At 39.9% G+C, this 27,995-nt stretch overlaps 1 protein-coding gene across 2 annotated transcripts in view; it reads right to left on the bottom strand.

Moving 5' to 3' along the window:
- Positions 1-695: 695 nt before the first annotated feature.
- ARHGAP25 (Rho GTPase activating protein 25) overlaps positions 696-27,995 on the bottom strand; it is a 346,205-nt gene continuing 318,905 nt past the window's right edge. For both annotated transcript variants that reach the window (XM_085636348.1, XM_085636350.1), the window contains 5 exons: positions 23,942-24,015; positions 19,739-19,860; positions 14,571-14,773; positions 10,111-10,679; positions 696-7,878 (listed from right to left, as the gene is read on the bottom strand). In XM_085636348.1, coding sequence (XP_085492474.1) covers positions 7,665-7,878; positions 10,111-10,679; positions 14,571-14,773; positions 19,739-19,860; positions 23,942-24,015 — 1,182 coding nt within the window. In that variant the 3' untranslated portion in view covers positions 696-7,664. The remainder of the gene's footprint in view (positions 7,879-10,110; positions 10,680-14,570; positions 14,774-19,738; positions 19,861-23,941; positions 24,016-27,995) is intronic.

The following is a 27,995-nucleotide window of genomic DNA, read 5'->3' on the forward strand; positions in this document are numbered from 1 at the left end:
GGGGCTGTGGCATGATTCAAATTTTCACTCTTTTAAAACAACGAGGGCCGGTAGTGCCGAGAATGGTGAGTAGGGGGGCCACATCAGACTACAACCCAAGTCTAATGAAGTGAACCACACCCACACGTCCTCTAGATGAATATAAACGCCAATGTATGTGTAGCAGAGGCGATGACTCCTAATCTAAGTAAATTGATTACAAAGTTATTACTATAAAGACAGTGATGTTAGCAAGTATGCACAATCATAACACGGGCAGCACAGATACTTTTTGTTGCACTGCACCCTCACCTTAACACATCCTAGCCTTTCTCATCTGCTGGATTTAGTATATCCTAAACAGAGTAGGAATTAAACATCCCTCAACTTCTTCCTCTCAGAGAGGGAGTTGTAGCCCTTTGCGGGACTAGGCGATCCCGCCAAGAGGAGAATCCCAGATGATGAAGCATGCTACCTTCGGTGGGTGAGGGATTTTGTCCTGAATGGGATTCCCCCACAGACTTTCAGTGTTAATCTTTAGTACCTGTCTGTTTGCTTTTGTACCCCACACCCAAGGATTTCTTTGTTGTTTTTTAATTCCTAGGCGTCAGTCAACTACAAAGGGTTTTTAGTCCTTACATTGGCTCCCCATCAAAAAGCGCATTATGTTTAGAGCACTCTTGTAAAATTTAGAATGATGAAAAGAAGCAAGATCCTGAAGTAAATAAAAAGTAGTTTAATCTTCGATGGCACAGTACCATTCCAGCAGCAAGCAGGACAGGAATGACAAAGTTCTTGTTCTGTTTAAAACTTCTACCAAGACCTGGCAGGTGCCAGAATCAAATATACACAAACATTAAAGAGAAAGAGAAAAATGACAATTACATATAGATGCAACACATTTCCCTTCCTTAACAAAATTAAGAATTGATTCCCACACTTTTAGCTATTCTCCTGACATTCCATACATTACCATCTTGTGTGACAATACTGTTGCGATTTACTTTTACGACCTTGATAAGTTTTCAAAACCTTGCCACCCCTTTAACCACAATACCTGGTTTACATATTCTGACCCACTCTCCTTCAACAAACTGAGGTTGCTTCACATTCATTTGAATATCATAATAGTGTTTACATCTCAACTGTTTTTCTTCTACTCTCAGGGCCACATCCTCTAAGGTTTTTCCACAATGAGTTTCACCACCTACCACCACGGGCATAACTTGGAGATATGTTCTCTTCCTTTCAACAATTTAAAAGGACTAACTTCAGTGGTGGTCTGAGGTGTGATAAGGTACAGCCATAATTTCTCTCTCAACTTGTCTTTCCATTCTGCACCAAAACTGCGTGCCCACAGAATATCCTGTTTCAGAACTCTATTATACCTCTCCACTTGACCATTACCTTGAGGTTCGTATAAAGCAGTGGTGATATGCTGAATGTTAACATACCTAAGACAATCCTCCATATCCTGAGATTTAATTTGCACACCATTATCAGTACTTAGTACTTCCGAACATCCTTCTCTAGCAAAAACTTCTTTGAAGAATTCAATTACATTAGAAGTATTAACCTGAGGTACAAAGTTTGATTTCTGGCCACTTTGAATGATAATCAGTCATTACCAAAGCAATTCTGCAATCACACGGTAAAAAATTAAATGGTCCTGAAATGTCAAAAACAAACTTTTTGCCACAGAAACTCAGGCCACTCTACAGGAACTAAAGGAGCAGGCTTAGTTTTCAGCGTCCTTTCACTGCTGGCACAATCAGAGCATTCCCTTACTACTCTGTCCACAAATCTGTACAAACCTGGCCATCAGAACACATTTCTAACCAATCTCTTCATGGAAGACATTTCCAGATGACCTTCGTGAGCCACAGTCAAAATAAGATCCTGAAGAGATACAGGTGGTATGCATTTACCTTGCTTGAAAACAAGATCTCCCTCCATTTCCAGTTCACCCGAGACTTTCCAAAATGGAAACAAATCAGCAGAAATTTCACCCTTAGAAGGCCATCATCCTGTCACATACTCTGTAACTTTAAGAAGCAAATTATCATTTCCCATAGCATTTCTCCCCATCTTTTCAGTAATAATACCAAACCTCACTGACACCACTTCCTTAATACTGGCCACAATCTCCTCATCACCTTCCTCCTCACCTAAGTTATGAGGCACCCTGGAAAGACAATCTGCTGTTACATTAATTTTTCCTGGCTCAAACTTCACTAGAAAATTGTACTCTTGCAAAGGAGACATTAACATTGCTACGCCTGCAGTGGCTTTCTGACCACCCCCAGGGGACAAAATGGTTACAAGCGGTTTATGGTCTGTCCTCAAAACAAAACAAGCTCCATAAACATAGTTGCGGAAATGCTCCACTGCCCAGACACAAGCTAATAACTCTCTCTCAATAACTGCATAACGCCTCTCAGTTTCATTGAGGGTACGAGAAGTGAATGCTACGTTCCACTCTTCCTTACCAGCTCGTTGTGACAACACTCCCCCCAAACCATATAAACTTGCATCTATTGTTATTACACAATTCTTGTTGATACAGTATGGTTTTAAAGTGGGAGCTGTCACCATCTCAGCTTTGATACTTTCAAAAGCTTGTTGCTGTCTTTCTCCCCACACAAACTCCACATTCTTCCTTGTTAATTCTCTCAAGGGTTACATCTTGGAAGCAAAATTCTTTATGCACTTACTGTAGTACTTGCAGCGACCTGAAAAGGAGAGAAGTTTATCTCTTGAATCTGGAGTAGGAGCTTTAAGAATTGCCTCAACAAGAAACTTTTTAGGTACAAAACCTTCTTTAGATAACATGTGTCCTAGGTATTCCACTGAATCTCTGTACAAGTTGCATTTATTCCTCTTGAGTTTCAAAGTATGTTCTCTCAAAACGTCACACACTTTTCTAAGATGACCAGAATGTACTTCTTTATCACAAGAGAATATGAGAATATCATCCTGAAAACACTTGACGAAAGCTTCCATCCCTTTGAAAATATGACACATAGACCTTTGGAAGACAGATGCCACTGATGCGAGTCCAAAAGGCATCCTTTTAAATTGATATAAACCCTGAGGAGTGATAAAAGCAGTCATGTGACGTGACTCTTCTGCCAGTTCGATTTGATGGTACGCAGAACGAAGATCAAGTGTAGAGAAGATGGTGGTACCTCCAAGCATGCTTACAACTTCATTAATATTTGGTAAAGGGTGACAGTCCACCAATATATTAGCATTTAGAGCTCTAAGATCAATGCATAACCTCAAAGATTTGTCAGCTTTGGATGCCAAAACAATTGGAGAAACCCACTCCAATGAGTCTACTTCCTCTATGACCCCTTCTTCCAACATCTACTTAAGAACATCACCCAACTCATCCCTCACATTGATGGGAACATTCCTGAGTTTTTGTTTAACTGGACATGCTCCTTGTTTAAGTTTGATCAAATGAGTAAAACCCTTTATTTTTTCCAACTTCCACTTGTATTGTGCCCGATTACTAAAACAGGTTCTTTGCTACAAGGGTTAAGTATTATTCCCAACTCCCACTGGCCTCTCCACCCCAAGACATTAACTCCTTTATTTGCCACATACAATTTGATGAAAGCTGACCTCCCTTTAAAGAAGACATCAGAAGCCGCGTAGCCCATAAGAACTATAATGGAACCATCAAAACTCTGTGCTATGACATCAGAGGCACACAAATCTCCATGGGTTAAGGATCCACTAAAGTTCTTCATTGAAATATTTTTCACTAATAATCGACCATGATGACCCTGAGTCAGCCATAAGTTCTAAATCTTTATCTAAAAACTGAACAACACATTTAGGGGATTTCATAACTTCACCTTCCGCCACACAGATTTCGTCAACAGACACAACAATCCCAGTTTCTTTTGTGGATACACAATCTTGGTCACACATACATCTCACACCTGAGACTTCATTAGATTTCGTGGGAAACATTTTTCCTCTGTTAAGTACTTTCTTTTTATCATCCTTGCATACACAAGCAAAATGACCAACCTTTCCACACTTAATGCATTCTTTACCTATAGCAGGACAGTTTTGGAATGACTACCACATCTGTAGCCAACTATATGTTTGTCAATTTTCATCCCTGGTTGGGGAAACTTGCAAGAAGTATTTACCACACACACACCATCCACAGTCTTCTCATTTTTAGAACCAACTTCTTCAACAGTCTTCATCCATTTATCATATTGCTCAAAAGCTTTGGCAGTGGCAATAGTATCATGTAAATTTGGATTACCTGAGACCCAGAGTTGTTTTTGTGTTTTTTTACTCCTGACCTTCACTATAATTTGATCTCTGATCATTTCATCAGATATAACTCCAAAATTGCATGAAATGACAACTGCTCTAAAAGCAGTCAGAAAATAATCAAAAGATTCAGATTCCCTTTGTGTATGAGTATAACATTGACACCTATTGAGTGCAATACTAGTTGTAGGTTTAAACCTATATTGCATACGGGCTAATGCTTCATCAAAACTACTTAAATCTTCTTGGACAGTTGGTAAAGTTCTAAAAACAGCCTGACCTTCTGAACCTAAACAGTGTAGTAATATATTGTTTTCTTTCATTTCCCATTCTGTCCCCATCAATTGCTTTCATATAAGTTAAAAATTCCTCCTTCCATCTAGACCACGGAATAGGTGGATCACCTTTAGCTTGTAAAAATTTTGCTGGAGGTTCAAACTGCATATTCACACACGTAAATTATTAAAATATGAGTGAAGAAATAAAGTATTATGTGTCCTAAATGACAAACAAAGGTTGACACTATTTAAAATAAATGGACATCCAATAATAGGCACAGTTAGTTTCCCATCCGTGCAGAAAGCTGTGCACCTAAGTTCTCAAATGTGCACATCAGCGTGAAGGAATTTGTGTACAACAACTTGGATATCAATGGAATGAAACTATGTAAAAAAAGATTCATTCACATGGATAAGTTGCACAATTGTGCACATCGATGAAAAGTTTGTGAAATTGAATAAGCAGGCAGCCGTGCACATCAGCGTGAATTCAATTGTGCACTCAAAATATGATAGCCGTGCATATCGGCGTGTACATTTCACTGTCAGGAAACACCATAAATAATATGCGCAGTCGTGTGCATCAATGTGAAATGAATCCTCGGTGTGTAGATTCCACCGTAAGGAAATATCATAAATATTATGCGCAGTTGTGCGCATCGAGATGAAATGAATCCTCGGTGTGTGTATTCCAATGTGAGGAAGTAGAAACAATGATAGGCGCAGTTGTGCGCATGGTCATGAAATTAATCCCGATTTATGATAGCGGATGAACGTAGGAGACGCTCTGACACACAATATGCGCGTATAAGGTTGATGATGTAAAATGCCCCGCTTCACTTACTGAAAGAAGAATCAGCGTGCTGTCACCTAGGCTCCCAGAAGTAAGTGACTATGATGAACGCAGCATCAGAATGGAATGCAGCGTGGAAGCCGATCAGTACATTTGAATAACACAGTAAGAAACATTTCCAAAATAGCAGGAAATGAGCACTTTCAAGTGCAAATGCATTTCTTGAATCTCTCAGTCGGCCGCAGTAAAGTAATCTTGAGCAAGTAACACGACATCCATAGGAATCCAGAAAATCTTTCCAGCTCATTAAAAATAAAAGAATAAAAATATATCCCTACGGTAGTGGTACCGCTCCGGTGCCAAAGTGGGTAGCAAGTACCTGAAATAACTTGTCGCCACTGTAAAATTCAGAATGATGAAAAGAAGCAAGATCCAGAAGTAAATAAAAAGTAGTTTAATCTTCAAAGACACAGTACCATTCCAGCAGCAAGCAGGTCAGGAATGACAAAGTTCTGGTTCCGTTTAGAATTTCTACTAAGACCTGGCAGGTGCCAGAATCAAGCATACACAAACATTAAAGGGAAAGAGAAATAAGCATTTTCAATGCAGCAGGTCTTGCATCAGTGAAGGTTTGAGCTATTGGTATTGCACATGATAATGTTTGTTAGATTTTATTTTTATCAAACAATATCCCAGCAGTAGCATAAGTAATTTTAAAAAATGGAAACATATGCTCAGTTGCAATCTTTCTTTTTATAATTGCATTAAGGATGCAGTACCTTTTGTGGCTAATCCATTTACAACTTCACATGGACCCCAGTAACAGCCTGTGGATCTGCACCCTTTCTTTGCTTTGTATATATTTTTTTATTGCTTATGTTACTGATGGGATATTTTTTGACAAAATAAATCTAACAAACATTATTATTTGCAATGCCAATAGCTCAAACATTAACTAATGCGCGACCTATTGTATTGCAAATGCTTTTTTGACTTCCCATTGCTTTTTCAGGAAATAGTGGCTACACCAGGTGGGAGAGACAAAAAACTGTGACTACCTCATCTGATAAAAAAGCTTGGAATTGTTTAATGAGTTGATTTGGTTTATGTCTAATCTGCTTCTATTTCACTTGAAACTCTGCTTTTTATGGTCAGACCATAAAAAGAAGCTGTCGCCAGACAAATTAAGTGAGCATTGTTGGAGAGGGACTTTGGCTCTGCCCACATGTTGGGAGCCAAGATTACTTGTTTTGATTAGGCAAAAGTTGTGCGCCTCCACAAACTAGTGGTTGCCATCCACTCAGTTGTGATCATTTTATTTATCCAGCTACCTGAGCTTGAACTTTCAGGGGCGCAAATATGCAATTGTGATGGTATTAAAGTGTCGTACATAACTAGACAATTTCTGTTGTATTTCTCTGGCACATTACAGAGGGGAGAAGGAGAGTCATTATCCTACATTGATATTTTGCTCGCGCTTGCCAGTGCAACTGTCACCTGACCTTTTAACATATACCAATATTATTCTCCAGTTCTTTGCTTCCAAACTAATACATATGAATTCAATATGCTACATACTTGTGATGCTTCACATTACAATAAAACATTATTTTAAAGTAAGACCTAACCCTCACAGAAAATTTCAATGGAGCACAGCAAACAATTTCACATATAACTCCTTACAGTTCTATACTCACATCCATAGCCATATTAAAGCCAGTATTGCATACATTATTGCCAAGCGTCCATAAGTCAAAAGAGAATTCTTTCAGAACATTGACAATTTGATCTAGGGGATGATTATTTGAAAGTAACAGAGGCTAGCCTTTATGTACAGCTCTGAGACCTGGCATTAATAACAAATCATAGAACTAGCACCTGAAAAAAAAACTACAGTCAGTGTGTCTGGACCTATTATAACCTCCCAACAATGAGAGGCTGCGCCTCTAAGTTAATCTCTCTTCTTCCACAACTGTTGCCAATCTCAATGTTAGACATTCAGAAGTATTAAGCGCTAACAATAAAAAAAAATCTTGTCTGATACGTGAAAAAAAAGTCGTCGAATACTATTGCTTCCAACTTCTCCACTGGAGCCAGAAGAGAGTTCTCAGTGGTATAGTTACAGCTTTTCATCATCTGCTTGAAAGATGACTCTTGCGGACCAGTAACTTGTGGTTGCGGACAAGTACTCTTAAGATCTTACATGGATGAAATTTCTTTCAATCACATTTTGTGACTTATCCTTACACACTCCATTGGCTCTGAAAGCCGAATCCAGTGCCTCCCATACTCTCCCATCTCCTTGTCTTCCTCTATTTTGGTTTCGTCATGGGAAGGTCACCCATTGACTTTATGAACCCCTGGATTTCTTGCTCGAGGCTCTTGTTTCTCTTCTCAGCATCTTCTCGTGAGCGCTCTACATTTCGGAGACGGATTTCCAAGGCCGAGCACTTGTTCTTCTCCATCTCAATCGCTTCACTCAACTTGACTACTTTGGCCCAGACTTCATAATTCTCCTTTTCCAAGCTGCAATGGGGAAATGAACATAAAAATAAACAAGGTTATATAATAACAAGAAAGCTCAGTGGTAAATATTGAATGTTGTAATGCATAGTCATTTGAGTTTTAATCTATTTGACCTTTCTACATTAGACGTTATTTTATGAACAACATCAGTCTAGCCCCATTCATGATACACAGTCTGTGCAAAAGAAATTGGGTCTATGTTATACGTGGTGATGCTATAATACAAAGGAGAGATGCAGGATGTCAGGAATTCTAGAAATGGCTTTGGGAAACACAGACATGCTGTCACAATTAGGTCTGTGGACAATTTTTCATCACAGATGTGAAATTCAGGGGCATAATATTTTGCACTAATTTTTTTTGCAGAATACTGGGGCAAGAACAAAATGTCTTGTACGAGTTGAAATAGTCTTGTGAGAGGCATTTTGTTCTCTAACCAGTATGCTTACATCAAATGTCTTCTGAACCTGTGGTATTCCCTCACATTCATTTAATTTTCATGCAAGATGTATTTCAATTACTTGTAAATTTGAGTAATTTTCATAAAATTTGCCGAATTTTGTGAAACTAAATTTCACACAGGAAAAGGCCAGACTGTAGAGAGGGGTGCAAGTGACATGGCCTGGACTCACCTGATGATGTAGGTCCACAGGACTACATTATTACTGGCCCAGAAATGGCTGTAAGATTAGCACATACATGCATAAGTGTGGCTCTACTGTGTTTTCCAATAACAAACTGCTGTGTTCTGTTGGAAGATACTGGCATACTTCGACTCCTGAACAGACAATAAAGGCTTAATGCATTGCTGAACTGTAAATATGTGTTTTCATGTACAATAGATTTGAAACGCCAGCCCTTTCTTGTGAATTTAATGACGAAGTTATGGACATTTGTGGCGCGATGGGGTAAGCTGTCATTCTTCTCATGAAAGTGTATTTAAATAGCTCTGCTTCGATCTGTTATTCAGATCAGATTGATGGAGGTACAGCAGTTGTGATGATTCTGCCTGGTGCTTGGAGATTGTTTTTATGAGTAACAAACACACTTCAGCAATCTTTAAAACAGTGGGGTAACGCAAAATAGAGAGGACCCCTTACAGAATGTGATGTGGGCCCCCAAGACTCCAATATTTCACAGATACTCTTGAGCTGAATGGAGGGTCATCTGCCTCCCTGTACCACTGGGACTGCAGGAGCCAGCATTACACCCCTGTGTTAAAACCCTTTCCAGTTCAGAACATTATTAAATTGAATGAATTTATTAGCTCACACTCTGGGTGTTAAGAATTAGGGTGACCAAAGAATGGCAGCTTTTCTTAATTGTCTATGTTTTCATTTAAAATGGATTCTGATTTACCCTATTGAAGGGCCAAGATGGAGGTGAGCTAAGATGTAAAAGGAAATGATCATTTAAGTCCACTCTTTAGCAGCCGCGATCCATGTAGGTAACAGTGGTGGGGCGTCGGGCCGCTTTGGGGGGATTTCGAGCGACGATGCCAAGGGAAAATTAATAATTTATTTAATTTTCTCTCTGTACCGTCCCTTGAAACCCTCCCTCACGCGGCTCCACCGCCCCACTGCTGTTACCGGCACGGACCACGACTACTCCTTAGGCCATTTCTAAGCACTTCCAACTTGTGAAATCATGGCCCTGGAAATTTAAATGTGCCCACTATCACACAATAGGTCTATGTGAAGAAGCCTTGAGCAGAGGTATATGTGGGATCTGCAGTCAACATTTTAGCAACTACACAACATCTACTCCGTTAATCATATGTTAAAATTACTATACAAAATTATGTTGTTATTTTGATTGGCAGACAACCTTTACCTGGAAAGCTGTGCTCAACAAATTTTACCCTGTGCTTAGATAATTTAAGTATTTTCTATGCAGAAGTAAAAGCAATAGTTTAATTTAAGACTGATGAAGGTGTGGGCCTAGTGTTCGTGGAAGTTTGCAGTATTTCAATAGAAGTTCTTAAAATTGATTGGCTTGTCTGAGCACTGTGTGGCTTGAAGGCCTGCTCTTGGAACCCTGATTTAAGATGTATCTAAGGTGAATGAAGAATACTCTTACAAACAAGCATAAAGACATCACTTGAATGATCAAAGGTGGGTGTCTGAAAATGCTTAGTTATTTAATAAATCACTACTCGGTCTGTAGAGGTAGAATAATACTCTATCTGTTCAACCAGATTACTTCCTCTGCTGCAAAGTTTAAGTTACGTACCTCTCAATCCGCTCTTCATAAAACCGCTTCTGTGTCACAACTTCATTTTTTAGGTCCATGACGAGGCTCTGAAGAGAATGCAGACTCTCTGGTTGTGTTCCTTGTACTCCACTTCTAGGTGCGGAACTCTGGATTTGTTGTGGTTGGACCTGGCTGGAGTTTTTGGAAGTGTCTTTCACCTCCATCCCAATGATGTTGCTGTGACTTTTGTTTAGTGGGCTGGTGCAAGTTCGATTTGTACTCTCAGTTATGGGAGCAGGGACATTGTCATAGGTGGACTTTCGGTGAAGGTTAAGAATGGAAGAAAACTCTTCTGACAGAGTCCTTTTGTGCCCACTGGTTTTGGGAGAAAATCGAGAATTTCCTTGACTGCTTGAACTGGATGCCCAGAAGTCACCACCAAAAATTTCGCCCTGCATCCCCTGGGGTGGGAGAGTGAAGGAGCATTTCCTGGTTGGCAGAGTCTGTGTTCTCTTCCGTGGGCTGGGTTGCCAAGGCTCAAGGTCACAGTTTTCTGGGCTGGATCCAGATTGGTAGTTTGATTCTATGGGGCTGTTGGGATCATCTTTCTGAAAAGGACATTTCAAAACAGTTAGCATTGGGTTGCAAGCTGCATGAACATTTGTGGGAACAATGCGCCTCTTAAAAATGTAGACCCACAAGTAAATGTATGTATTTAAATCTATGTCTGCGGTCCACAGTACAGATGCATGTACTGACTTTCAAAACAAGCATATTCATAGAACTTTCAATCCCTAAAAGTATTTTGAAGTAGACGTGCTCTTGGTGGCATTGACCTATATAATGTGGGGCAAATAGGGTTGGGAAAACCATTTTCTGTCAGTTTGTGGTAAGTGGGTGAAAAAATGCCTTTTCGCAGATCTATTTCCTCCTGCTTACTGCGATCTAAAAAAAACTTATGAAGTGGTAATTTTAAGGCCATTTGACTTTATGATTAGGGCATGAAGGAATATGTAAAAATGTAGTTATTATTAATACAACATGTGTGAATATCAGTCCCATTGTAACCAGTAAACATCTTGGGATATCTAGCAGTTCTAACTATGTTGAATCAAATATTTTGTTTAGTGCATATAAATACTATGAATGAAAAGAGAAAAAATGCCAAATACAATTAAACACATCACCAGAAACGAAATTTAGAGCAGGAGGGGGAAATTATTATGAAAAATTAAATTCCCCCAAACCCCCGCTGGATATAAATAGAATATTGCAAGTCACTGCTTGAACTGCCAGGGAAGAGAAATGGAGAGGGTTGGGTTAGAGCTCATCATTTCCTGAAGAACTTCTCCTGCCCCTCCCAAAATACACATACAAAGGCTTGCATGGCCGCTTCCCTTGAGCTTAGAAGGTTTCAAAATGCATGATGAACTTTAAGGGTGCAAATACTGTTTAACACACGGTTGCACTTTGACAGAGCTGACTGTCTCTTCTGAACTGTTTGTTGTTTGCATAGATCCGCCACCAATGTATTCTCTGATAATCTTGTACAGTCTCTTATTTCATAAACAGGATAGGGAGGTTGGTGGGGCGTTTGATCTGCAGAGCAATAAGACTTTCAACAAAAAAAAAGTTTAGAACAAGGATATTCATTGTAGGACCTGGCAATGCTTGCACCCACTGACCTTTACATGCCGCCCCTGGTGAACAGATGTAGTCAGGGCCGGACTGGTAACAGAAACCGGCCCTGGCAAACTGCTGAGCCGCCCCCCCCTCTGGGGTGAGGGGGAGTGCAGCCGAGCAGTTTGCGAGGGCGGGATTCGGACGATTTTGTTACCGGGGGCCGCGATTGCCGACCCCGGTAACAAAAACGGCCCCCTAGGTGCCTAAAACCGGCCCCAACCTAGCGGCCTACCGGGGAAACGCCCGGTGCCTGCTATGGCCAGTCCGGCCCTGGATGTAGTGAGCTATGTTTACTCTTCTGAGCACTAACATTCAGAAAGATATTAAACAGACAGCAAGCTTTTATTTACATGTTAACTGAAGTAACAGAAAAAATTGACAATTAGTGTCCCGTAACTTATTTTTAGAACACCTTTCATGTTTAATAACATCCTGCAACGAACATGTAAAATATGATAACGCCTCTCTAAATACATTTTAAAAAGTGTATTTCTTTGAATGCAGAAGCCTTTCCCCTTAGTATATCAGATTGAGAGGCATTTATTAAAAGTGGTTGTTTTCAAACAAGAATTTAGAAACATTCACACCCCCGCCCTGATGACAATGCCATTCATGAACCTATAAGCAAAAAAGTTGCCATGTGCATCCTCTATGTAGACTAGGTTGTTGTTATATATGGAACATCATTATAGTCTTTCAAATCGAACACAAGAGGATGTTTTGTACAGCATACATCTAAAAATCATGTATTTCAAGTTACTCTCATATGTGATAATGAAGAAACAGGAGGCAAAGAGAAATACAATATTTGCCTAGGATTGCAGAATTTGTTTAAAAAGGGAAGCCAGGATGAATCCCACGTTTTCTGGTTTCACATTGTGCATTTCAGCCACCAGATGAACTTCTCTTTCCGTCTTTCATTAAAAGTAAATGCTCTGTGTTTCATTTTTGGTGCATGCGGTTACAGAGTGGGTGGCATACTGGAGACACATGAAGGCATGGCTCATGTTGGGCAGGATGATTCAAGAAAAGCTAGAGCTGAGCCAGAGCCAGGCTTCTGGATCGCACTTGGCTCGTGCCTTCAGTGGTTCGCCCAACTCTTTCCCATAGCTGCAATTAAGGGGACAAGGACATAGGAAGCACATGATTTGACCATCATCATACAATTTGGTGATGCAGGAGCACCATCATACCAGTGCAGAACGTTCTCACTACACCACTTTTAGTAAGAGGACTATGCCACTGGTTCTTCTTTCCCGCATTCGTAAAATCAAAAAAATGTTGGGTTACAGCTCTGTTTTCCTGTTACATACTTACTAACAGTGTTTAGTTTATTTTAAGTTCTTCCTATTGGTGTAAAAAAAGGAGTAGAGAAATGTGTTCAAAATGTGATTGCCCATGAGCTCAATGGGAGGCCAGGATAAATAAAAATCATGCTTTCTGGTTGCATAGTTTCCATCTTGCTGATTACACAAGAACTGAAGTGTGAGCGGTAACAATGGTGAAACTCAGGGACTAGTCTCACCAAAGAAATGCCACAGAGTTGGGGAAACCTGCCTAAACTTTAAACGGAGTTCACTACCAGCATATTTTGGCACAGTGGTAAGCCAGGATTAAACGTCTCCTTGTGCAATGGCTAAACCTTTCCCACTGTACCATATCTAGTGATAGAGGTTGTGTGTTCATGTCTCACCTCTGTAAAATGTTGGCCTTGTTGGGAGGTCTTTATTAAGCACTTACTGCCTTAACCGAACCAGTTTCTAAGAACTCCTAATGTTTAAAGATAAGATATTAAAGGCATAAAAAAAACTGTGAGGCCCAAGATCCGATTTCCTTCCTAGTAAATAATCAAGTTACTTTCTTTGTATGCATGACCCACCAAAGATAGTGACAGCAAGGGGAGAAGGCTTCCTCCAGGGTGAGGTAGAGGAATAGCAACTCAAATACAGAACAACATGGTTTTGTCAAATCTTTGTTCTTCTAAAGACTAAGGGGCTGATTACGATCCACCCACCACCGTAGCGGTGTTTGGGACCGCCCACCAGACATGCGGCGGTCCCACCACTGCGATTAGGATGCGTTCACCATACTGGTGGGCGCATACTGGGCCTTTAACATTGCAGGCATTGCTGCTGGCTGCAGCACCGTCTGCAATGTTAAAGGTGCTTGCTCCGCATTTCCCTGCACCACGTGGCAGGCACCACGCGGTGCCTGCCACTTGGTGCATGGAACTGCAGGGGGGTACCATGGTACCCCACAGTGCAACCCTCCCAACAGAGGGGGCCCGCAACGGGCCAACAAAGCCAGCCTCCACCTGTCTTTTTGCAAAGGGGTAAAGACAGGCGGAAAAGGATACTGAAATCCCTACGACGGTGCCTTCACAGCACTGCCACAATATTGGCCTGGTTCCAGGTTCCGCAAGGTGGGTGGAAAAGGACTGCCTTGCAGAACCGTGGTGGACGGACTTTCCGTCCGCAGCGGAGACATTGGGATTCCCACCACCATTGTAATTCGGCGGTGGGAATTTTCTGTATGATGGCGGAAGGACTGCCACCACCAGCCTGGCGGGGGGGTCCTTCCGCCATCATAATGAGCCCCTAAGGCCCTATTTTAGACAGTAGTATGGAGTAAAACCTGCAAATAACTCCACAACTCACACTCCACACCATGTACATGCTTCGCTCGCATACGCCTACCTTACATCCTACCATCATACCACAAACCATACTTTCTGGCCCCTTGGAAAATGTTTGCGAGCGCACATTGTTTAGAAGAAGAAGAAGGCGCAGCCACGCCGCCTTTGATCTTAGCCTTACCTTTTTACTACTGCTAAAAACGTCTTCCCTAGACGACAGCACATCTTCAGCTGCATCCCATCCCACAGAACTGCGCGGCACTGGAGCCTTTTTAGAGTCACTCTTTGAGACAGCAGGGGACAGTGGTACATCTTGTGATCTTGGAAAGAGCTGTTCATGGCTGCTTATCATCACCGTCAGCAGCTTCTGGATCTGAGGGGCACCTGCCGCAGAAAAGACATTCATTAGGGTTGCTTATTGTTGGTGAGGTTGTCACATTAGCCTATGTGCGAAGCCCTGGATGACTGAGTTACAGCTTCAGTTATCATTTTGCCATTCTTTTTTTTAATCCAAAAGTCATTACAGAGAGGTTGCAAATTTAGCTTTGACTGCAAAATAAGCCACTTTTGTAGTATAAATGTCCAAAGATATCAGCATAGAAAGTGACCTCCTTCATTATTGGTGTCTGTTGTTTTTTCCTCTCAATCCAAAGCTTCCTACAAATATTGAATCCAGGTTCTCAATATTCTTTCCAACCTATTCAACCTGAAATAATAGCACATGTCTTGTAATCTTTCTCATCTCCAGTGCAGTGATTCTCCGATTCTCAAGCAAAACTATGTTTTTTAGTTTGGGGTATTGACTTTAACCTAGCATCAAAGCCATTTTTAAACCACTATTACAACCCACGGTCCTCTTTTATCCACTTGTGGGGGTGCTTTAAGCAGAACTTACAATGTCCTAAAGTTGTAATTGTCCAGATCTTACACTGTTATCCTCTGGTCCCTTTTCCATTACATCGACCCAAATGATTTAGTAGTTGTAGTCAAATTATGCAGCGCAGAAGGATTAAGTAGGATGTATATTATGCGTTAAAAGCAAAGTATGCAGCTCGTTCTTCTGCATTGTTTTCAAACTATTCTAACATGTTATGTCATATGTATTAACACAGAAACAATCCCAATGTCTTATTAAAAGTAGATACTAAGTAAGAGCTACATTAGTTACTACCATCAATATTTTTACCTTACATTGAAACCAAGAGACACCATTTTTAGGTCTGGGCTTTGAGACAGCTTAAGCTGACTCATCAGACTATTGTTTTTCTAAAAACAAATCCCACAAAACATATTCAACATAGAGAGGCTTTTGATCAGCAGGTTTCATCCATTGATCTTTCAAACTGTAAACTACAGTAAACAGAGAGGAGCAATGGTTCAGCCAGCTTTACCCATTGGCTCCCTGCGCTTGGAGTGACAGCACAAAGCCTGTGCACATTGTTCACAACTGCCTAAAAATAGTTCCTTTCTCTTAAGTAACAAAGCTGGTTCAAAGAGTATTTTTTGTTTTAATTTTTTTTATATTACTCTTAAATTCCAGTTATGTATTTTTTGCCCACATATATTGTGATTTATATTCCGTCTTCTCTTGGTTGCTGCCTGCGATTTGAGTTCTTGTTTTGGTGTTGATTTATTATTGTCTCCCTCTCAGATAACAGTAATAAAATACATGGCACAACACCTTCTTGTTCGATACTTCAGATTTTAAAACAGTTAGAATTTGTCGTTTTACAAAAAACTCCTGAAGGACATTGTAATGTTGTTATTTTTAATCATCCTTCGAAGGTCAGTCCATTGATTACCCTTAAATTGAGCAATAATAATATATGTTACTTACAGCACTAAGGAATGGACAAAAATGAAAGTGAACATTACAAAAAAATAAATTTGACAATATTTTTATGACAAAGAATTTACCATTCTTGCCATTCAGTCTTATATTTATTTTAACATGTGGGATATTTTTTCCTTCCTGTTAATAGATAATATAAAGCACTTCCCTTACTCCAATGAGGCTTAATTTATAATATTAGCCCCAAATGTGGAAGTCAGTAGACAACCAAAAGGAATCAATTTCTTAAAAATGCTGTGAGCAGCGTTACATTTTACACACAGTAGTCTTTTTATCTTTCAATTCACCTAAAATAGAACCAGTTTCTGTCCAAAATCTGCAGATCTAGAAGAAGGAATTATTTTCAATTTCCTAACTATGTATAATTTACTACACCTTCAGAATTCCATATTCCAAGGCATCTATTTACAACGGAGTGGTGTGTATTGTATGATATATTAAAGGATGCATCAGGATGTTGTAAAATGTTTTTGTGCTCTACAACCCCAAAATGGCTATAACGGGCTTTGATGTTCATGATATATTTATAATTGACGTGGAAGAGATTTTTATTTTGAACTCCTAGAAATATGTTTTACTAATGTGGTTCTATTATGATTATTATAATGCAGAGCGATGTTAAGTCCTGAGAGTAATGTTTTAATTCCTTACAGGTAAATTCCATTACTCTGAGTCTAATATCCCTATTCTGATCATTACTTCCCATAGGCAAGCTTTCAAGCTGACCCCCCTCCCCTCAACATAGAGTTTTAACACGCCCCTCTTCCTTATTGATGGATTATAAACAGGAAATCTCCCTACCTCATCCTGTAGTAGTATGTAGTAATATGAAGGTGTCCCCAAAAACCCTCTCCTCCAATCCCTAATCAGCCTGAAACCTTTCGGCATTGAGGGAGGGATGCAATGACAGACAAGGAAAACTGGCCTAAGAGTATTGGGACTACTAGTAAGTAATTGAAACATTATCTCTTCGTAGCCTCCTTGTTCTGCTCATGACATTATGCATCATACCCAAGCTTGGATGGCTGGACAAACATCATACAGGGCAAAAATATGTTGCAAACAGAAAAATCTTTATTGCCTAATATTATAATCAAATACTACACATATTATTTCATAGGAGAGACTCCTTCGCTCCAAGAACCTCCTCAGATTGACCCACATCTGCAAGTTTCTAGTGTTTAACAAAAGGTGAAGGAGTAGACCAAATTACTATCCCTCAAATCTGTGATAAGGATGCCCCTTGAGAATCTCACAAGAAGCCAGCATATCTCTTGTGGATCGTCCCTACACACCCTAAGGACATGTGATATCTTTAATAGACGTTTTCTACCTAACAAGATTCTGAGTTGAAGGTTTGCACCCTTTTTTGGCAGAACCAAAGTTAATAAAAAGGGAGGTCAAGTTATGAAAAGAAGACATTATTTAAGTTAAACAGAGCTCTTTTAACATCTAAACTGTGTAGGGAGGACAAAACAGAGGCAGTATAATCTCTTGACTCGTATGTAAAGAACATGAACTTTTAGGCACAAAAAAGGGTATTCCTTTTCTGAAGAACAGCTACTAATGGAGTCGGTAATCTTGGAAAAAAACTCTTGCATATAATTTTTGTACAAACGGAACTGTGAATTGAAAATGTTGATCGTTTACTGCAAACCTCAAGAACCTCTGATGACTGTGAAAATAGTAGAATTGAAATATGAATCTTGGAAATCCAGGGTAATTAGAATGTCTCCCGGAGAGACCGTGGGAATAAATTTGTGAAGACAATCCTTCTTGAAACGAATGGTCTTGATCCAGTAGTTGCCTGCCTTCACGTGAAGCAGCATGGGTCTGAACATTCCTGAGATCTTCTCCACTAGGAAGAGGAGTAAACACTTTGACTTTGCTCTAGCATGGGAACTGGCATCATGGCTTGCTTCTTCAACATGATGAAATTCCTCCCCATAAAGCCTCATAAAGCCTTTGCCTTTCTCTTGTTCTTGCTCTTGGGAAGAGGAATAGGGATCCATCCTGAACTTGGAGGCATAGAGGAAAACTCTGTGACATATAATCTCTGAATGGTATTCAGCACCAATTGATCTCTAACATGAAAGTGCTGATTTCTGCTGCCGACAGGATGCCCATCCACTTTTACCCTCTAATAGCAAGGATTTCTTCTTGTGGTTTGAAGGCCAGTTATTGGTTCTGACATCTCACTTTTCCTGGGTAGCTTCTTCTAGATTCCCCTTAAGAATGGTTAGAAGATATAATATTCCCTTTGGACAGTGAAGCATGCTTTCTGTTTTTAAACTCTTTGTTTTCTGTTTTCCATTCTCTTAACCACATATGATGCTTGGCTAGAATGTAAGTCCCAGAGGCTATGGTAGGTGCTCTGGTAGAATAATGATAATGAGGTGTCAGAAAGAAATTTTACTTGTTGCTCCTTATGTACTAACAACACTGAGCAGTCATTGCCATCCTATATTGCACTGGCACAATACTCAAAATCCTTCACTGGAGAATGCTTATGTTCTTGCTCGCAGGGCTACATTATGTACAACAAATAGTGTATTTTCTTGTCCACAGAATCAGTTGGAGTGCAATCTTCAGAACTGAATGAAGTGCCACCAATTATTGTGGCTAAAATACAGTCAATCAGGACTGAATGAAGAAGTACTTCTCCAATATTATCCAATATATGCTATATTTGTAAGAAGCTTAGAATATTCAAATGAAGAGACAAGGTGCAAGGCGTATCACATTGGAGAAACAGACAACGCAAATCATTCAAATGAGGTACCACAGTAAACCCCCAGTTGCTTCTCACATGATCGAGGACCATTGCGACCTCCTTTCCCCTGATGTGTGTGCCTGAAGTGGAGGTACTTGGCACTGAACCTGAGGATGACCTGGTATTCTTTCTGAGATATGTACTTATGTTTTTAATTCATGTTACTTGTAACTAATACCATGCCCTTTCCCTTGACCTAATAAAAGTCGTTTAAAACTAAAAGTTATTTCTCTCTGAATTTAGAGTAAAATCAATATAAATTAATGAGTACATGCAAAACTGTGCGTGGACACATGAATAATATCTATGGTCCGTAAATATGGTAATCTACTAGAACAAGTTTGGAAAAGCATAGGTACTTTAATAAGTGTCCGCCTCACATCTCACTCTCTCGTTGCAGAAAAGGGCAGTTCACTCTGGAAGAACTGCGGTTGCAAGCACGTGATTCAGAAATAAGCAGGAGCAAACCAAGGTCATCCTTTTTTGTAGACCAACTACGATACAATTCCACTTCACCTCCACCCCCTTACCTTGATACCGAATGCTCCTATAATGAAGGTAGCTTCCAAACCGTCATTTGAAGTCAATTTCAAGGAATTCTTTGCCGCCTTCCCCAAATTCAGTCTGTCTACTTGTCAGTAACAACCTAATTGCCACACTGTCTCCTCCTGCTCAGAATTACCAGTATCTCAATTGCAGGTGAATATGGTATCAACATATTTACCCTTCATTATAGTGACTGGGTCCTCTTGTTTCGGTCGGATGAGGTTCACTCCGATAATGGTAGCCAGATTATCGACACTCATCTTGTTGACTGCAGAGTTCATCTGTATTTCATGAAGGAACCTAGCATCAAGAAAAGTAGAAAGAAATGAAAGCAAGTAACCATATGGGGACGAGCAAGTCTGATGGCTAGCCTGACCATTCCCAGGCACATATAAATTTCTGCCACTTTTGGCATACACCAAAATCTTCAAAGTTACATGGAATTAAATCAAATAAAGGGCGGCAAGCCTGAAAATATAACTGGTCTTATGTTACATATTTCTGTTATAAACACTTCCTTATGCAAATGAACACAATGTCAACAACACTAAGTATTTAATAACAATTCCCAAAAACAAATAACTAGCATTATTGCAGACCTTGTTAAAACATTGAGAGGATCCTCATCATACTAAACTTCTATTTTGTTGAAATTGTCTTCTAAAAGCAATCTTCTTTGGTGGGACTTCCTTCTATATAATAGAAGGGCATAAATTACAATGTGTAACTCTTAAAGCACTCCACACCATGCTCTTCTATTATCTAGATTGGTACTTGGCTGAGTTTGAATTTCACATATTATCTACTGCAGCAAAGACTGATAATTTTACATTGGTTGCTCCCACTTCTCAAAATATTGCATACAACTGAAGATTCAGGCTTAGTACCGATTTAGCTCATATTCCTTGATTTCCCTTAATTTAATTAATCATATGCAGATTTGTTTGGTCTACTCTAAATATAAAAACACTTACTGTAGATGAAAGGCTGATATGCATTAATTACAGAAATTAACATGTCTTTATGTTTTATTTCTATATGGGTTATTCATTTCCTCTATTAACATACCCAAGAAAAATATTGTGTAGCTTAGTCAGATAACAAAGACCCCTGTGAGTACCGCCACGACCACCACTGTTTTTTAACAACAACATTTAATTTAAGGTAGATTGTCTCTATCCGAATTGGCCTTCTATGGCCCAGCAGTTTTGTCAACAGTGATCTTTCTAAAGTGAGAATGGTCACTGTTCAGCCGCCTCAAACATGAAGCCCTCCATGAAGTCACTTAGACAATCAAAAGAGGGTCCACTCTCACCCTTCACATTTTCAGTTTAAGACAGAAAAGCACTTTCAGTGATGGGTGTGTAGTATAGCTCTGGAGTGGTTCAAGAGTCTGACCTCCATTTGCCCAAATCATGATTTTTGTGGCCAAATTAACATTGATTTATATTATGTTCTGTAAGCAGAAAAAGCAGCCAGCAAATATTGGTGGGTCATCAGTATCTGATCCATGAATTTTGTAGCATAAAAAAGTGGCAATGTGTTCTTGAAAAGACTCATTAGAAATATTCTCACCTTACATTGTGCACGTTGCCAATCAATCATTTTCATCTATAATTTCTGCTTTATGTCGCTGCAAGCAAGCACATCACCCCTCCCACTCCAATAAAACACCTCCCTATATTCATATTGGGCAGTGCCCTTCACACCAAGTGAACTTCAATAATTCTCAATCCACTTATTAGCTCCCAGGAGAGGAGACCATTATCACTTCTCATCTCAGATGACCACTTGATTTCTATATCACTGCTTGACCTTATGTTAATGCTAAAGCAAATATTATTTTCTGGCAAAGTCCTCTGTTTTCCTAGTTCTGATGAGTTCTCATTTGAAATTCAACGTATTTAGCATTCTATAATTGGACAAGGGGGTGAGCAGCCAAAGTCCAGTTATAGTTTCAGCTTTATTCACACAAATGAGCTACCCATAACAAAACAACACCAAATATCCGTATAGATCTGCTGTCCCAGAATAAAATGTCTGAACATTATTTTCAAACAAAAACTTTGAGAAGCAAAAGGTTATTCATCTGAGATTCACCCTGCTGTCAAATGATCAGTGTCTTAATGGTGACCATCCAAACAAAGAGAGAATTCAAGATATATACATACCTAACAAATTTAAAGCGAAACTAACCACTAGATGTTTAGATGAGAGGCACCCCATGACTTCTCCTTTTCTCTTTCAAGGATATCTCTCCACAAATAATTGGACTATTATAACTTTGAGATCTCAAACTGAGGTGCACCGCCTCATGAAGTAATGATTAGTGTTTTAATTAATATCACATTGATACACATAACTTTAATTGCTCTCAATATACTGGAGAACCATGTGAGGTACCGAAACCATCATCATGCTTTTCAAAGAGATGTTCCTTGTTTGAGATGAGAATTGCTATGATGGGACATCTTCACATAAGAGCGCTAGATATGATTGCTCTGATTTGGACTAGGAACAAAGGTGAGGGCTGTGTTCACAGAGGGCAGCACAGGAAATGAATGTGGGGCTGGATACAGTTCCACACAATGGTAGAAAATAGGCAGGATTCTGTTTTACAAGGTTTTAGGCAGTTTCTTCATATGCTTTTTAATATTTGTACTAGTTCTCTTGCTTCAGTAATTGTTTGCCGATACTAGATTAGTAAATACAAATATTTTTAGAGAAAGTCTGTTTGTGTTCCTTGATTTCCCAAAACCAAAGCAAAAGGTAATTATAAATAACCTTGCGCGGGTCTCTGACATGTCTCTGCAGTCATGAGTGTAGCCCTTACTGTGTGGCAGCCTGAAGGTAACGGAGACCTCTGTCTGTTCTATCAGCTACACATATTCACAAAGTACCCCCAGAAATCTGAAGCCAAGAGAGATCTACCCAGAGGAACAAACTTTGCATCCCACCAGGCAGCCTTGTATCTGCCTCATACCATAAAGTCTCACTTTAGCCTCACTTCTAATGATCCCAACATCTCCCCTTCTCCACATGCCAGTAAGCAAATCCTTTCAAATGTAATACAGGCTCTTATTCTACCTTCAGGCCCAGTACGGAAAAGGACACCATTTAGATCTAACCAGAATATTTCTGTCCATGCAAGCTTAGCAGCTTAGAGAGTGCCACCATGAAGGGTCTACACAGGAGCGTGCTGCAGCCTCTATTCCTCCAGGACAGCCAGGGCCCCTTCAGCGGCCAAACAAAATGCATAATAGTGGCAGCAGCAATGAGACGGAGACAGGATTCTGACCCATCCGGAGACCAGCGATAGATCTAACACCCCCAGCCAGGACACAGGTACTTTCCCCATATATATGTGTGTATGTCTTGCCACTGTCTGCCCAAGGAGGTATCTTCCAGTACAGCCCCTGCAGCCAGCCATATATATGGGAGCAGAGGAGCATGCCTCGATATGTACCTGTGTGCCTACTTATTAAGAAATGTCTAAAAACTCATTCAATTTAAATCAGATGTTGCTATCTTGAGTAAAGGAGTAGGGATTCCAGGCCCCCTTGCACCATTACATTGAAATTCTATTCCGTTTATGCCAGCGGTACTACATTTCTTGAGAGTCCCCCATGGATCTTCTACTTTAATGATGGTTTAGGTTCCATACAATTCTGCATGAAGTTATGTTATTAACTAGTCAGGAGAACGTACTCCACAGTGTCATTCATTTATGTTGTTGTCCTTACTGGAGGCTAAGGCCCCCTAAACGTACTCGCGGCTACTGGCCTATCATAACCAGATCATTGTGCTGTGCCTGCTGCTGCTGGACCTATAAGCACTAGAGATCAGTTTCTGGTGCAGGCAATGATTACTCTGAGTTGGTAGTTGCAGGTGAAGCCTAAAAGCACTCATTTTTAGTGACTGGCACTAATTTTTCCTTCTCAGGCTTTGACCCAGAGCAAGATAGAGAAAAACATACAAGAGGAAAAAAAGAAGAAGGAAGAACAAGACAGCTCAGGAGTGACAAAGGAAGACAGCAAGGATAAAAAAAAGTACCAGGAAGAGTGACGTGAAGGGACAATGAGTGTCTGGTGGTGGATGAAAGAGGCATGAGGAGTAATCAAGACTACGCAGCCTTTCTATGCAGCCACCATGACATCCGATACCGCTGGCCATGGGCTTGTGATCATAACTTTGGGCCACAACGCTTTTTCTTTTACAAGTTAGGCACTGGTTGCAGATGTGAAGAGCAAGTGCTTCCAATGCTCACATCTCACTTTGCTCCTGCACTCAACATGAGACAATTCTGTGCACCTACTGCATTTACAGAGCCACCCATGCAAGCAGAGAAAAGAACCTATCTAAGAAAAGAAGCGGTTCATACCTGCAAATGAAGCTGATGAGGTTGTAGTTATCCTTGGGAAGGAGAGATACCTGGTGCAGAAGCTCTTGCCGTGCCTGTAAACAGAAAATAGTATGTGCAATGCATGCAGTGGGAATTCTTTTGCGGTGTAAAAACAATAATTTTCACTGTCAGTAGTGAGACATATCCACCTCCCCTAAACATATGAGCAGCACTTGGTCTGCTTCTACAATGTTTTTATAATTTATTGAGTAAAGTGTTTGTATGAATGATGCCAGTCCTGGCACCACTTTAAGCTAGGAAGTATGCTCTGGTTTACAAAATATTTTGTCCTGGCTTAAGATACTCTTATATATAGCATGAAGACGTATCCCTGGCTTATGGTATAATTTAAGAATGTAATTTCTAAAACATAGTCAAGACTGTCTTCTGGAGAGAAAAAACACAGTAGTAAATGTGTCCATGTGTTGCGTTTACACTAACTTAGTACACTAAATTAGTCTCTCCCACCATTACTTCTCCGGATATTACACAGGGGCTACTGGCCAATCTACATTGTGAAAAATACTGCCTGTAAATAATGTTGTTTACTTTGAATAGTTGGAACCAGGGGAAAAAGAAAAAAAGATCAAACCTTTTTTAACTTTAGGGAATGCGCATTGAATTTTTTATTGCATGAAGAATAACAGAAGCTCCTCGTTATTTAACCTCAGACTAAAAATTACAATTAATAAAGAAATATCAAGAACAAATCAAACTACCTTGAACAAAAGGCTACCTACAACGAAGAGATAGGACAATTCTGGGTGGCACGTAGGTTCAATTTCAACGCTTGTCATAGACACAAACACAGTTTCAGTTATTGGCTTTGGGTTAAAATTAATGGATTTTGAATTTTGGAACTCAGACCCCCTTTTGTTTGCATTCACCCAGGTAATCCGTTTTTATTGCAATAATTAAACGCGATAGCACCCTTCTCAGTCAGCAACAATCTACTATAAAGCACCCCACCCTTCCAAAATCTTGGGCGCTCTGTTGTCTTCTTCTGCAGGGTGAAACCATTGTATTCACTCATGCGATTCGTTATGCACCTTGGGATTTTTATCTGTTCACCACAAAATCCATGATATTGCCTCCTGTTAGGGACTTTGTATGCATCTGTGTGCTTCTGATGCAGCACAAATCGCATTTTATTTGTAGGGGTGCATTAGAATTACACTCATCCGCATATAAAACTTTGTTGTAGTAATATGATGTGTTAGAATTTCAAATATATTAACCTGAAAAGTAATGTCTTTAGGCCCCTGCAACGTATAAATTGAATGTAACTAGCATAAAATATTAACGTGAAGAATTAATGTATTTATGTACTAAATGTGTTTATTAATTGTGTTGTTTTACACTTAGGTAGATTTATTATTTGAAAGGGCCTTAATCTCTATGCAATTTCGTAAAGCTAACATGATGCGTTCTTATGTTAGCTGAATTTTATGGGCCTGAAGTGCAGTTGCCTTGAAACTCTTGCTTTAGAATTAAGAGTTTGAATTTCATGTGTGCTGTGGAATTTGTTCTTTCTCACGTTTTGTGTTGCAGGTGAAAGAAGAGCTTTTATTAGCTAGAATAATGTCTTTGTTTTACTAGTCAGGCAAGAGGAGAAGAAGTTACAATTGTGTGGCTTGAGTCAATAGGTCATTGTGCTTCACACAGAAGAAGGCTTGTGAACCAAGGACAAAATGTAATGAGGAAAGAACACCGTTGTCCAATGGAAAAACACCTTCAGGCTCGTACCTAAAGCAGATGGCGTGAACCGCAATGGATCTTGGAAATGTCACCTATGAATAATGTGTTGTTGGGAGTAGGGAAATCACCCACTTCTTTGTTTGCCTTTGGAGAGCATCTGAGAGTGAGATCTTTCTCAGTAGCTTTTGTGCTGCAAGACCCATTGATGGTGGAGAAAGTTCTTAGGAAGATTCTACATGCTGACACCTTTTATACTTCTTCCTGAAAATGCTTCAATAAGGATGTCATCTTAGTGTTAGTGCAGGGATAGATTAATGCTTTTTATTCATCGATCCTCAATGCAGAGAAATTTGGACTCGTGCTTTCTGATCCTCTGCAGTCTGATTCTTGAATTTATTGTATAATTTATGTTACTTCGTCTAAATTGGATACCAGGATTTGGCTTCATGTTAATTCCTATGTATTTCTATACCCTCGCATTGAGGTGTCCTTATGTTCAACTATTTTTGGCTTTCTAATAAACAAACTAACCGTAAGTAGTTGTCTGTGGTTACTATGTGTCCGAGTGGATTATTGTTTTGTCGATTGGTCACCTAATGATTCTTTTCCCCTCTACGTTTTCATGCTGCAAGAAAGAACCATTGAATTGTGTCTCTAGAATAGGTCCAGAATTTCTGGGCACGGCCCTTTCACTTCTAAAGCAAAATAAATTTATGAGATGAAAAACAGGTTCTGAGATGGTGTCTGATGATGCAAGACTTAAGGTACAGTACAGAGTAGTCATCAGTTATTAGGTGTTCTTGACCAGGAACATAAGGCAGGAGTGTAGTGGCACATGAACACCCCCAACACTCATTACAATTGCAAAGGGGGTGACTTCATGTGCACAATTTTCACTTATTGAGCATGCATGAATATGCCTGGTGATTTGGATGACTGAAGCTCACAGAAGTGGTCTTAAGACAACCCTCCTCAAAGGGCCCATATTACACACAGTCACTAAATTATAGTGCACTCATACCCTAGGTGGGATCCTTCAGGATCCCTCCAAAAAGCAGTTTGGACACTTGTTTGGGTATGATAAATGCCTTCCACTAGCATGGTCTTCGGGAGCTTGTTTTCCCCAAAGTGTTTCAATAAAGGGAGCATTTGTAGGCTTTAAGTGAACGGCATCATTGAAACTTGTGGAAATTATTCTAAGCCCCCTTGAGGACTCTTCTGGAATAACCATTGAAGCTGTGACCTCTTCAGTCACAGGGGACAAAGTCTCTGTAATAACACTCTAGGAGTCTCGCTACAGGAGGCACAGTTATGTCTGGATTGCTTCAGTGTATGCGACGTGAGACTATTTTCCAACTGGTAGGTCCCTCACGCAGTTTCAACAGTGGCAACAGTGAGGCAAGCATATGGCTGACTGCACCCCAACCCAAAGAAACCTTTCAGAGTCAATAACTTTTGCCTAAGCTCCCAGATTCCAAATAAGCGAGCAGAGTCCTACAGGGAACCCGGTTGAACTAGCTAATACAAGTACAATAAGTGTATCCAAAGGCTCTTTTGTATTAATGTATCACATTGCAACACAAATGTGTCCAGGGTTTACCACATACTCAGAGAATGGGCAACTTCAATGCACACTACCTGCTACAGCCTGAACTCCTACCTTGCATAGAAATAAATCTGTGGACCTGGTGAGTTACTAAGTTTGCAGACGAAAAAGAAGACATTGCAATCCAAACCAACTATGCTAACTGAAAGAGAACTGATGCACTGATGCCTCTATGATAAACCTATACAAACCTGTTCCTCTACATGAAAGGGACCTATAAGTCTAGTCATTGCTTAGAAGGTTGCCAGATATTCTCCAACTTTCCTATGGAAAGAAAATTAAATATTCTGACATGTGGTCATCGTAAAGGCACCAGATATACACTGATCCACACATTCCTAAGAACCTGTAAGCAATAAACCGATTGGTAGGATGACCTTTAATCCCTGAATATAGTTTGATTGAATTTCAAGTGACACCTACTTGTAAGACAGTTCACAGGCAGAGAACTGATTTCGGACAATTTCTTCTTTTTCGGACTAGTCTTAATAATATTCCCTTTGAAGGACATTCACATAATTTGACAAGAACCTGATAGGGAGTAAAAATATTAGACCAACAAGACTTAATTAACAATAATAGAAATGCACCTTAAAACGTAGGAAATTGTTTTCAACCCTGACGTAGAAAATTGCATAAATAAATAACACATAAAGAAATATGGGGGCTTATTCACAAGGAACTATCGCTGAGTTAACTGCACTTTATCGCAGCCAAAGTTGCGATAAA

This window comes from Triturus cristatus, chromosome 11, assembly GCF_964204655.1.
Source record: "Triturus cristatus chromosome 11, aTriCri1.1, whole genome shotgun sequence".
NCBI lineage: Eukaryota > Metazoa > Chordata > Amphibia > Caudata > Salamandridae > Triturus > Triturus cristatus.